The sequence below is a fragment of the Rhincodon typus genome, chromosome 6 (assembly GCF_021869965.1).
Source record: "Rhincodon typus isolate 14 chromosome 6, sRhiTyp1.1, whole genome shotgun sequence".
NCBI lineage: Eukaryota > Metazoa > Chordata > Chondrichthyes > Orectolobiformes > Rhincodontidae > Rhincodon > Rhincodon typus.
This window is the reverse complement of record NC_063337.1, coordinates 32,924,177-32,937,812: the sequence shown is the minus strand read 5'-3', so window position 1 is coordinate 32,937,812 and position 13,636 is coordinate 32,924,177. Positions and strand designations below refer to the sequence as shown.

The window sequence follows — 13,636 nt, the reverse complement described above, 5'->3', positions numbered from 1 at the left end:
GGTCCCTGTGGAAGGCAGACAAGCGAGGGGAGGGGGCTATGTGTCTGGTGGTGACATCTTGCTGGAGGTGGCAGAAATGTGGTTCCCCTTGTCCTTACCTACCATTCCACCAGCATCCTTGTCCCACCAACCATCCTAGTATCCAAGGGCCCAAACATACCTTCCAGGTGAAGCAACACTCCACCTGCACTTCCCAGAATCTAGTCTACTGCAATCGCTGCTCATAGTCTGGTCTCCGCTACATTGGGGAAATGAAGCATAGTCCGGGTGACCACTTCACAGAACATCTGCGTTCTGCTCGCAAAAAAGACCCTGAGCTTCCAGTTGCCCGCCACGTTAACACACCACCCTGTTCCCTGGCCAACATCTCTGCCTCAGGCTTGCTGTAGTGTTCCAATGAAGCTTAGCGCAAGCTGGAGGAACAACACCTCATTTTCCGCTTGGGGACCCTGCAGCCCTGGATTCAGTATCGAGTTTAATAATTTTAGGGCCTAAACTCTCCCAAGTCCTAGCCCCCTACCCTATACACAAGGCCTTGTTATCACATAGCCTGCCGTTACACACTACCTATTGTTAGTCACTAACAGTCCCCATTAACAGCCATTCGCCCTCCTAGCCAGATCATTAGCAACTCCTTTATCCATCCAACTGCTCATCTCTCTCTTTGGGCTCTATCTCCACCTATCATTTACTCCCTACCCACTCCCCCTTCCCCTCCTTATCTCCTGCATATAAACCAATGTTTTCCTAACTACCATCAGTTCTGAGGAAGGGTCACCAGACCTGAAACGTTGACTCTGAATTTTTTCTTCACAGATGCTGCCAGACCCGCTGAGCTTTTCCAGCAACTTCTGTTTTTGTTCCTGATTTACAGCATCCACAGTTCTTGTGGTTTTTATTCACAATAAGGTAACCTGAAGTGCATTGAAGTGAGATGGAAAACTGACTTTGTTTTAAAACGTATGTGGTTGAGTACTTGATGCCGTAACATCCAAGGCTATGCGCCATATGCTGGAAAGCGGAATTAGAGTAGACAGGTCAGTGCAGACTCGATGGGCCAAAGGGTCTCGTCTGTGCTGTATGACTGTAACTGTAATTGTTCCTGGATTTGAAACTTTTGGATTCTTTCCGCAACTTGTCTGGGTTGGCAATTTAAAAAAGGAAGCTTTGTGACAGTGTGTGACAGATGAACTCTGAAAGAGTAGTTTTAAAGGGATTGATGGGAAATATGGTACGCAGTTTCCATTTAACAATGCTTTCAGGACTTTGAGAGGAATACAAGTTGAGAGAGCAATTATTGGAGAGAAGAGGGAAAACTTTTTAATGTATGGAAGACATTGGGACAGTAGTGGATGGTGGTGTTCGTTGATATTGGCAAGGAGGAGGGGAGTTTCTGTGATCAGAATATAGGTGGATTTGACACCAGGTTTTATGTATTTTGTGGAATTAGTGAATGCAGAGCTAAACTGTAATAAGGATTGGGTTGGTGGAGCATAAGGAAGAATCCAGAGGAAATGAAGAAGGGACAGCCAGCATTGCCTGATATCCATAGCTTTCTCACATTTAAAGTGAATTGATTTAACTGTAGGAGTAGAGGTTTTGGGATAATTTATAAAATATCACTTCAAAGTGTAGGAAGCCAGTGAATCAACATGTTTATTGTGTCACTTACGCATTTGCTCTTCACTGGAGTGGATGTACATGAAAATGATGAAACTACTCTGAATAATTTATTGGTATCTCTTTATAGGAGTTGATCCACAAGCATTTAATAACTATGGCACAGATTGACCAAACTGAAAATCCAGGTAAGATGAGTCCTACGCATTTGACATTAGCTTTGTAGAAGTAAATAAGAGTCTTCAATACTGTGTGCTTTACATTATTGGAACATATTTGCCCATCTACTTCTGTTCTGTGCTGAAACCATTTTACTTCCATTTGCCAAAGTTCAGCTAAAAATAATATTTTTATATTGCATAAATCTAATACGCCCACATAATTGTGGCTAGATAGTCTATGCCTAATTCCTGATTTTCGTTTATTTAAAACTCATGGTCATCTTACTTACTTCACTTTGTACTGTCTTCTTGTTCTTTCATGTGTCAATCATCTTATAAAACTGGCCATTTTGTGATAGTTTTTATAACAGTCCTCCTAGACTTACTAATTACATAGATCTTTTACCAAAAAGGCATCAGTGGACAATTTAATATATCTGCCTGGAGAAGTTAGTGTCACCTTCTAGTGATAAACTCTCATTCCAAATGTTCCGAATGATGTATCTCAATGTTCTCCAAAATGTTTCATTATCCTCTACTGACAAGAAACAAGGTTGACTCCACGATAGTCGTGATACTAAAAAAAAATGCTTAAAATAAAAGCTAAACCATTTATAACATGACTATCTTTGAGTAAAAGTGGTGTCCGCTTCAAAAACGTTTTAATGTGTTAGCTAAGTTTTATTACTCAAACCAATCTAAACAGCATTAAAACTATAACACACAATAAAACTACAACATTTCTGAAGAAGGGTCTAGGCCCGAAACGTCAGCCTTCCTGCTTCTCTGATGCTGCTTGGCCTGCTGTGTTCATCCAGCTCTACACCTTGTTATCTCATTAAAACTATAAACCTTGCTTTCGATGTAAAACAGGTTTTTGCCCTACCGGAGCTGCTTAACAATTAACCACAATTAAACAAAATATAATTTAATTCCTCACTTGCTTGGTCAAGTAAAAATAATTAAATATTAATTAAATAAAACTTAATCCTATATAATTCACAGTACAAATCCAGTTCTCTTAGATTACTTAACACTTCGATTTTGTTTTACAGTTCACAATATTGATAAATTGCAGGTCATTTTTGGGTACCAATGAGATAATGGTAGTAATTTTGGCTAATACATTTGTCTAATTAAAGGAAAAAAAATGTATGAACTTTAAGGTCAGATATTTCAATATCTATGATCTCTGCGAACATTCGCCCTCCTGCGGCATACAGTAGCTTAGAAACTACTGTCCATCAGTTAAAGTGGTAAGATTTAAGAGAAGTTTTAAAGAGAGAGAACGGGCGGCATGGTGGCTGATTGGTTTGCACATTCTCCCCATGTCAGCATGGGTCCTACAGTCCAAAGATGTGCAAATTAGGTGGATTGGCCATGCTAAATTACCTCTTATGTTCATGGATGTGTAAGGTTTGGTGTGTTAGCTACAGGAAATGCCTGGTTACAGCGTTAGTGTTGGGGTTCGGGTCTGGGTGGGATGCTCTTCAGAGAATTAGTGTGGACTTGTTGAGCCAATTTGGCCTGGTTCCACACTCTGGGAATTTCATATTCTATATAGCATGACAGGAGACAGGATTTTTAACAAATTATTACCACAGCATGGACTTTATCAAAGGCATGCCAATTGTGGCAAAAATACTTTGCAGGGCCCGTGTATATGACGGAGTCAGAAGTAAAACATGTGAAGCTGGGGGAAATTGTGCTTTGGAAGAGGTTCTACCTGTTGGCACGGAGATGTCCATGCAGTGAACACATTAGCAAGCCAAATCGGCAACAGAGATTATGGCAGTACACTTTGGAGGATGAGGAATGCAGTAGTAATTTGAAGGAGACAGGTAAATGAAATATGGTGTTAGCAACAGATCATTTAAGGTACAAGATGCTAATCTGATAGCTCCGATCCCATATCTTTCTCGCTTTGGAATTGCATAAGTCATTAGAAGTGTAACATTTCAGTTTAGCCTCGGGTTGTAATTAGTGAGAAGGATAGGATCAATGACAAAGTAAAGAGTTTGTGATGAAGGCATGGTAATGATTTCAGTCTTCCCAGTGTTCAACTGGAAAATGTTGAGACTCCACTAAGCAAGGTTGCCAGATTAGCACTGAAGGATCTTAGAGAAATGATGGAGAGTTACAGCTGGCTGACTGGGTGTACGTGGAAGTTGTTTTTCTAATGGCATGACTAAGAAGCAATGTTTAAGTAATGAAGAAAAGGAAGCCACTGGCTGCAGAGAACATGGGGAGGCTTCTGTAGTAATGCACTGATGGTGCAGGCAATGTTATTGGTGGCTTTGGTCTTAGTTATTTCATACAGAAATCTGGTGAGATTGAAACAGAGTTGTGGGGAAAAAAGGGAAAGATTCACCGTATCTGGAATTGGACAGAAAGGTAACTTGGACACGGGCTGTTGTTTGAGACAACAAATTCGAAGAGAGGATTATGATAGGTTTTCAAAAAGACGGGAGGCAATGCCAAAGAAAGTAAAACTTTGAAAGTGTCACCTAGTCTTGGAGATGGGAAGAGTGGTTCAATTTAGTGGAAATGGTATTAGGAGAGCAGGAGGCACATCTGATGGTCAAAACGTCCTTTTATTCATTAATGGGATGAGGGCGTCGCTGGCCAGGCAGCATTTATTATCAATCTCTAATTGCCCAGAGGGCAGTTCGGAGTTGACCGCAATACTCTGGGTCTGGAGTCACATGTAGGCCGGACCTGGTAAGGATGGCAGTTTCCTTCCCTATAGGACATTAGTGAACCAGATGGGGTTTTCCGACAATTAACAATTGATCCTTAATTCCAGATATTTTATTGAATTCAAATTCCATCATCTGTCATGGCGCGAGTCGAACCCAGGTTCCCAGAATATTATCTGGGTCTCTGGATTAACAGTTCAGCGATAATACCACTAGGCCATTGCCTCCCCCGTTATGTTGGGCGCTGGGAGAGAAACTGGCAGAGAGATATAGAATTAGGGCAAGGGCAAATGACACTATGGTGAGTTGAAGGACATTAAACTTGGTAGTAGAGGTTAAAAGCAAGAAAGCAAATGGTCTCAAGCATTGACAATATTTTCTTCAGCTTGTCACTTATTGGAGGTAATTCTGGAGAGATGTTATGGAGACCATGATGTGGAGGTGCCGGTGTTGGACTGGGGTGGACAAGGTCAGAAATCGGACAATACCAGATTGTAGCCCAACAGGTTTATTTGAAATAAGCTTTCGGAGCATAACCCCTTCATCAGGTGAAGTGAGAGGGAAGCATACAGAAACAGAATTTATAGACCGAGAGATCAAAAGAGCATACAAATGGTGTGAGTAGTGGAGTGTTGAATTATAAGTCTCTGCAGGTGATCGAAAGCGTCAGATGGTGTGAGTGAAGTGTCAACAGCTGAAAAACAAGTGAAAGGATGACCTATAATAGGATTAAATGAGGCAGAGAGACAATTCAAAAATTTTAAAATAAGGTAGTTATTGTTGTAATGTAACACTGGCTAATGTTCTTGTAACACAGGTTCGAAGCCCATCATTGCAGGTGGTGCAATTTTAATTCAGGTTTAAAAAAAAATTTAAAACTGGCCTAATAATAGCAATGTATTCACTGTTCATTGTTGTAAAAGCCTGTTTGGTTCACTAATGTCCTTTAGGAAAGGAATTCTAACACCTGTGCCTGGTCTGGCCTATATTTAACCCCAGACCCACTCTGTTGTTGATTCTTCACTACCAATTGAGTAACTAAAGATGGGCAACAAATGCTTGCCTGGCCAGTTATGCCTGTCTATTATGAACTAGATGGCTGGTGTGCCTTAGTTTTGTTGAATCTTGTACCTGGTTTTACCTCTGATATAGTAGTTTTCCATGGTGATTTAGTATGGCTGAGTGGCTTACTGCAGACAGTTAAGAGTCAGCCACATTGCTACAGGTCTGCGGTTATATTTAGGCCAAATTGGGTGAGGACAAGTTCCTTCCCAAAAAAAATTTAGTGAACCAGATAGAAGATGTTGTAATATCCTAGGTTCCTTATCACCATTACTGATATGAACTTTTTATTTGAGATCAATTTAATTAACTGAATTTAAGCTGTTGTGACTGGAATCATCTCTGGACAATTAGTACAGCCTGCTGGATTATTGAAGGTGTTTTGAAAGATGGATTAGGAGGCATTTATACCACAGTCGTAGTTTCTGGGTTCACACCTCACTTGCCACAGAGGGATGTCATAAAAATAATGTAAGGTGGATTTGCACCAGTTATTGTTGCTGGCCAGCCAGACACCTCATCTCGGAAAACTGAAGGTTGTCAGGCAGATTGTGGCCGTTTGTATTGGATTCTGCGGTTCAGGAAAAAAAGATGCATTGCTGATTGTTTAAATAATATACAAATGGTGCATTGTACTGAAGTGGTATACTTAAGTATATCTTTTGGCATAGTCATTTTTTGATTATTTAGTGTATAAATCAGCTTTGAAAATACTTTGAAATCTCTCACACTGCATGCTGGAACTGAAGTAAATTGTGAAATTGAGCAGGTAATAAACATTCAGCTGCTTTGCTTTTCATATATGTGCAAGGTTTCCGATTCTTCAGTGATTGCTGCACTTAAGAAGGTTATTTTTTTCCACATATTCATTGTTAAATTGGAATATCAAAATTATGTTCAATTATTTTGTATTGAATGAAATTTAATTTATTGAGCTATATAATTATTTTACTTGTTTTGCTCTTTCTTTCCTGAGCATTTTCAAACTCTTCTGCTTCTGAAAGTATTATTCCTTTGCTGAGCTGCTGTTCATGCATACTGGGTATTCCCAACGTCTGACCCTAACATATAAGGCTTATTCTTTCATTCATAACCTTGATGTACATGTTGTTGCAACAGGGATCACTAGCTATCATTTGGACACGGGGACAATGGCTATTTAACACCTTCCTATGGACCCACAGTTTTATTCCTTCGATACTCAGGATCTCAAATATATTTATGCCCAACTGTTATCTGACTGAGATTAGCTCTTGAATTTGATTTCAGGAATCTAATCTGGGAACTTGCTGCTCTGTAATTCCCTACTAGTTACTGAGTTAACTATCTTGAAACATTGGCAGAGTTTAATTTTATCATTTAGTTAATGTTAATCAATTTTGAATACAATAATGTTAATTTGAAAAAACCTTCTTATGTTATTAGTGTATGTTAATCTGCAAAATGGAAAAAGGGGGAAAGCGCTTATTCCATTTTAGTACATTTTATGTGGGTAAGAGTATTGTTTTCTACTTAATATAATAATGCATGGGTTGTCTGCTTTAGGGTTTCCAACAGAAGTAGACAACTACCACAGTCTTTTTCCTCTGGAACCTCCACCAGCTAATCGGTTACAAAAAACAAGTAACTTTGGTTTTATTACGTCCTGTTATAAAGCTATCAATAGCAAAGATGATCTCCCATATTGCCTTCGCAGAATCCATGGTAAGGAAATTTAGATTTGCGGTCATTCTATATTAGCTGCTTGTTAGTGTTCAGTAAAGATTAATTATGTATCATAGAATTTGTTTCCATTTTTGATTTCAATGCTTGAAGTCAGAGGTATATCTAATGTTAAGGTGATAATTTTTAACTTTGGCAACCCAGTATCATCACGTACGTAAGCTGGGTAAATACAAATTATAAACTTTAATACAGCAGGATGGTTCTTTACCACAGTCATGTTCTTTTTTAGTTATAATTATTCCAGTAGGCAGCTAATGAGACCCAGAGGACAGGAGTGCAGTAGTGTCAGCCTGTGCAATTGTCCAACAGTTTTGAGGTTCTCTTGGCTTGTTTGGTTGAGAGCGGGGTCTGTGAGATGGATGAACAAAATTACCATGGTACCGTAATAGAGGAAGCCATCGAATTGGAGAGAACCCAAAGGAATATTTAAAATTTTTGAGAAGATTTGAAGCTCGGGGTTTTGGATGAGATTGTAGACTTGTTTGCCGAGCTGGTGTGTTTGATTGCAGATGTTTCATCACCCTGCTAGGTAACGTTGTCAGTGCGCCTCCAGTGAAGCATTGGTGTTCTGCTCCGCTTGTTATTTATATGCCTTAATTTGCTGGGGTGGTTGGCATCACTTCCGGTTCTGTTCTTCAGTGGTTTCTATATCGGGTCCAGTTCAGTGTGTTTGTTGATGGAGTTCCAGTTGGAATGCCAAGCCTCCAGGAATTCCCTGGCATATCTCTGTTTGGCTCGTGTTATTATGGATGTGTTGTCCTAGTCGAATTTATGTCCTTCTTTGTCCGTGGGTATTGAGACCAGTGAGGACTGGTCATGTCACTTGCTGGATAGTTGGTGTTTGTGTATCCTTATTGTCAGTTTTCTTCAGTTTGGCCTGTGTAATGTTTCTCACAGTCCTTGCTTGGTATTTTGTATATTATGCTAGTTTTATTGGTTGTGGGTATGGATCCTTTACATTCATCAGTAGTTGTCGCAGGGTGGTTGTTGGTTTGTGAGCTACCGTGATACCTAGGGGTCTGAGTAATCTGTGGTCATCTCTGATATGTCTGACATGCCAGGGAATTCCTGGAGGCCTGGCATTCCAACCAGAACTCCATCAACAAACACACTGACCTGGACCCGATATACAAACCACTGAAAAAACAGAACTGGAAATAATGCCAACCACCCCAGCAAACTGAGGCATATAAATAAGAAGCGGGACAGAGCGCCAACACTTCACCGGAGCTGCACTGATGATGTTACCTAGCAGGGTGACAAAATGTCTCAATCAAACACTGGCTCAGCGAGCAAGTCTACAACCTCAAAAGGAAGGTATTGTAGATGACAGCATAATTGGACGATTTGCACTGTTCTCTACAGCAAAAGCAATCGTCCATAAGGCTCTCTTGTCTATCCAGTGCCAGTGCTCAGGATATCTGCTCTGGTCTGGAGAAAAGCTAGCAGTGGGAGGGGGATAATCCAGTTGTCCTGGTCCGTGTAGGCACCAATGATGTAGGTAGAACCAGGAAAGTGATTATGCTGGTATAAAGAGCTGGGCACCAAATTAAGAAGCAGAATTCCAAGTTAATGATCTCTGAATTATTACATAAACCACATAATCGGCATAGGATAAACAAGGTTAGAGAGGCGAAGCTGAAAGATTCATGTGGCAGAAGTCAGTCTAGTTCATGCAACACTGGCATCAATACTGGAGAAAGTGGGATATGTGCCTTTGGGATTGTCTAACCTGAACCATATTGGGACTGATGTTCATGTGAACTGCAAACTAGGGAAGTAAAGCAGGTTTTAAACTAAATGGAAAACTATGAATTGAAGAGTGGGGCAAATGCAATGGAGGAAGGAGTTAATGTGGGAAATGATAAACAGACAATGACAGGAAGGGACAGAGAATGTAGATCTAAGAGTAAATCAGGTAAAATTAGAGGTTACAAAAATAATACAAGGACAAAATCTAAGGAATTATGTTTAAATGCGTGTACTATTTGAAACAAAATAGATGAACTGTTAATAGAAAATGAGATAAATAAGTGTGATTTAGTGGCCAATACTGAGATGCAGTTGCAGGATCACCTGGATTGGGATCTGAATATTGAAGATTAGCTGACATTTATGAAGATTAAGAAGTGAGGCGCAATAGAAAGGAATTAACTAAATTTGGAAAACCAGAATATAGAGGCAGTCTGGGCAGAGGTGAGGAATGATAAAGGCAAGAGGTTACTTGGAGGCTTTACACCACTCCCACTAACAGGAACCACATGCTAGGATAAGGTATCAATGAAGAAATAGAAGGGTTACAGCAGTTATCTTGGGGGACTTTAACCTACATATAGACCGGAAACATCAGATGGGGGGAGAAAGTAGTCCAGGTGAAGAATTTATTGAATGTTTTTCAGACAATCATGTTATGGCACCAACAAGAAAAGAAGCCCAACTAGACCTGGTTTTGACCAATGAAATAGGATTAATTACTGACCTCGTAGTGAAAGACCCTTCAGAAGCAGTGACCACAACATGATTGAATTTTGTGTACAGTTTAAAGGAGAGAGTACAGGTCCAAGACTGCTGTAAGGGCGTGAAAGCAGAGCTAGTGAAAGGGTACTGGCAATTTAGATTAAGGGATAGGTCAGTAGAGATGCAGTTGTGAACATTTAAGGGGGCGCAGAATAGATGCATTCCAACAAATAGGAAAAAATTCTAAGGGATGGATTTGCCATCCATAGTTAAATAAAAAGTCAAAGCTAGTATCCATCTAAAAGACGCATACGAAAACAGCAACCATTGGGAAAACTAAGGAGGTTTGGCAGCATCAGTGGAGAGAGAAAGCAGAATTAATGTTTCGGATCCAATGGTCCTCCTTCAGACCATATAATTAAAGGACATATAATTCTGCAAAGATAAGTGGCAGTCAAACGATTAGACAGAATATTTTGAATGCCAAGAATCACTGAAATATTAATAAGGAGGGAAATATTAGCATAAGAGAAAATTAGCCAAAAATGTAAAAACGGGAAAATTTTCGGATAAGAGTTAATAAAGTAAATGCTGTCCTATAGAAAATAAGTCTGAGAATTGGTGATGAAAGGTAAGGAGATGACAAACCAACTAACAGATATTGTGTGTCAGTCTTAATTAGAGACGAGTAGCATCCCCAAAACAGTTGTAAATTAGGAATTGAAAGGGAAGGAGGAACACAAGAAAATTACAATTATTAGGGAAGTAGTATGGCATAAATTATTTGAATTGTGAGTTGACCCGTCCCTAGTCCTGATAGATTTCATCCTAGAGTCTTAAAATTGTTGAGATAGTTGTGTTGGTTTTAATTTTCGAAAACTCATTATATTCAGGGAAGGTTTCTTTTAGATCAGGAAATAACTAATGTAACTCCATTGTTCAAAAAAGGAGGGAGTTAGCAAGCAGGCCAATTAGCTGAATTCTGTCATGGGGAAAATGTTAGAAGTTGTTATTAAAGATGTTATAAAAAGGCACTCGAATAACTTTTTAAGATAAACAGGTAGAACCAATATGGTTTTGTCAAAGGGAAATCATTGTTAATTTATTGGAGCTCTTTGACGTAACCTGCGTATAGATGAAGGGAAACCCATGGATGTATTGTATTTAGATTTCCAGAAGGCATTTGCTATGGTGTCATATCAAGGGTTATTGAAAATAAAAGCTCATGGTGTAGGAGATAACCTGTTGGCATGGATAGAAGTTTGGCTTGCTAACAGGAAGCTGAGTGCGAATAAATGGGCCTTTTTCAGGCTGGCAGGATATCTATCACAAGTAGTGTGTCGTAGGGGTTGGTGCTAGGGCCTCAACTCTTTACAATTTATATAAATTATTCAGGTGATTGAGGTATGGTAGCTAAGTTTGCTGATGGCAATGATAGAGAAGAAAGTGAGTTGAGAAGAAGACACAAAGGGCCTACAAAAGGATATAAATAGGTTAAATAAGTGGGAAAGGATCTGACAAATGGAGTACAATGTGGGAAAGTGTGAATTTGTGCATTTTGACAAAGAATAAAAAAGTATAATCTAAATGGTGAGAGGCTGTAGAGCTCTGAGATACAGAGAGATCTAGTGTGAATTGTAGAAGTTTTATATGCAGATACGAGTAATCAGGAAAACTAATCAAATTTAATGTTTTATTGTGAGGAGAATTGAATGTAAGAGTTCGAACGTTTAGGCTTCAGTTATGCAGGGCATTGGTCAGATTGCATGTGGAGTACTGTGTATAATACTGGTCACCGTACTTGGGGAAGAATATTAATGCATTGGAAGCAGTTCAGAGAAAGTTTACTCATACCCAGAATGGATTACCTTATGAGGAAAGGCTTGACAGGTGTGCTTTCATCCTTTGGAGCTTAGAAGTGTCAGAGGTGATTTAATCGAAAAATAACATCCTGAAGGGAGGGACTTGACGAAGTGGATGTTTCCTCTTGAAGGACAATCTAGAACAAAGCGTCATACGTTAACAACAAGGGGTTGCCCGTTTAAAACGGGTGAGGAAACATTTTTTATGAGGGTTGTGAGCATTTAGAATGCCCTATCTCGGAAGGCAGTGGATGAAGAATCTTTAAATATTTTTAAGGCAGAGATAAATAGATCCTTGATTACCAAGGAGATGAAAGATTATTGGGGATAGGCAGGAATGTAGTATTGAGGTTAAAATCAGATCAGACATGATCTTATTGAATAGTAGAGCAGGCTTGAAAGGTCGAGTGGCCTACTTTTGTTCCTTGTTTGTATGTATTCGTTTAAACAATTCAACCATTCTGTATACCAAGAAACCAGTTCAAAATGTTTGAATTTCACTTGAACCCTTAAAAACAGAAACATTGGACCAGTTTCCAGAGGTAAAAGAACACCATTTTAATAATATTTTGGGTAATTTTCCAGGCTTTCGTCTTATCAACACAAAGTGTATGGTATTAGTAGACATGTGGAAGAAGATTCAACATTCAAATACAGTAACACTTAGAGAAGTATTCACCACCAAAGCATTTGGAGAGCACTGTGAGTAGCATTTTTCCCCCCGTATCAGCTATCGTGCATACATACACATGATAATGCACATTTTCTAGAACCTTGTTGAAAATTGGCACTTGTTTTGTGTTGGAACAGATGTGTTTTTTGGGGGCATTCTTTTTCAAATAACAAGGTTTTGAGCTCTGAATAGTATCTGTAATTTTCATGATATACATGTGCAGCAAGGTAACAACAGGTTATCTACAGAAAGATTTTACACTTTTATCCTCATTGAATTGTTTGCATAAGTATATCCTCTATTAAGTAAAAAGACTAAGGTAACTTGTACATTTCTTGACAAAATGTAGTGTTTTTCTTCATCTAAAAGAAGGACAGATGATGTGTGATTTGGCAAACTCAATGAATGGAAGATGAAAGAACAGTGTGCGCCTGTGTGTGATGTGGAGGAAATATCTAGACCAAGTTGGAATCAGTCACTAAGTTTAACATTTTGAAGAAGCTGAGCTGATTCTTGACATCACAATGAGGCAAGGAGAAGTAGCACGCCTCAAGAATTGCCTCAACCAATTCAGGGATTGCACCGAAGCTGTTGCCATTATTAAGAGTGCCCTCTAACCAGCTCAGCCTACCAGACATCTTCCTTTTGCTTTCCCAATTTATAAATTAATCAAAAGCCAAGGGTTTTTGAAGATTACAGTGTTGTCTCCATGTTTCTTCCCTTCTGTATAATCATGAAAGCATAACCACATAATGTTTGATAAAAAGAATTAATAAATATTTTCTCTATACTTGCAGTGTAATTTCTAATAAGTATCCGATGTTAGCATACTCTCAATAGCATGAATAATGGTTACATATTCAGGAATGTACTTATCAGAGTAAAGTTCTAAACTGTCAAATGTTTTAACCAAATTACTAACCTGTTTAACAATCATGTTTACTAATGTGACAAATCAAGTTGATTATTGGATTAGTTCATAGTTAAAAGTTCAAAATAATCAAAGATGATGGTCTAAAAGTTGAGGGATTTATTGGAATTGGGAACTGGAAGTATTCTCCATTAGTAAGATTGGGGAAAAAAAAATTTCCAAGTCTTTACAGTTACAAAACGTCTTGTAAGGGAGTTGGACATAAGGGAGATGTCACTGTCTGTATAATCCAGAAGCTCGGATCAATGCTGTGGAGACGGTGGTTCACGTTTCACCGTGGGAGCTGGTCGAACTTGAATTTCACTCGTAAATCTAGATTATAAAGCTAGCACCAGTGAAAGTGTCATTGGTTTTGTTTAGCGAAGGAAATCTGCCATCCTTACTTCATCTAGCCAAGATGTGACTCCTGACTCATAGCAATGTGGTTGACTACTAACTGCCCTCTG

General features: G+C 39.1%; 1 protein-coding gene across 1 annotated transcript in view; it reads left to right on the top strand.

Moving 5' to 3' along the window:
- The window catches only part of LOC109913681 (poly(A) specific ribonuclease subunit PAN3), a 59,291-nt gene that overhangs the window by 3,453 nt on the left and 42,202 nt on the right, over positions 1-13,636 (top strand). The window contains exons 2-4 of the mRNA XM_048597928.1: positions 1,751-1,808; positions 7,088-7,246; positions 12,172-12,288. Coding sequence (XP_048453885.1) covers positions 1,751-1,808; positions 7,088-7,246; positions 12,172-12,288 — 334 coding nt within the window. The remainder of the gene's footprint in view (positions 1-1,750; positions 1,809-7,087; positions 7,247-12,171; positions 12,289-13,636) is intronic.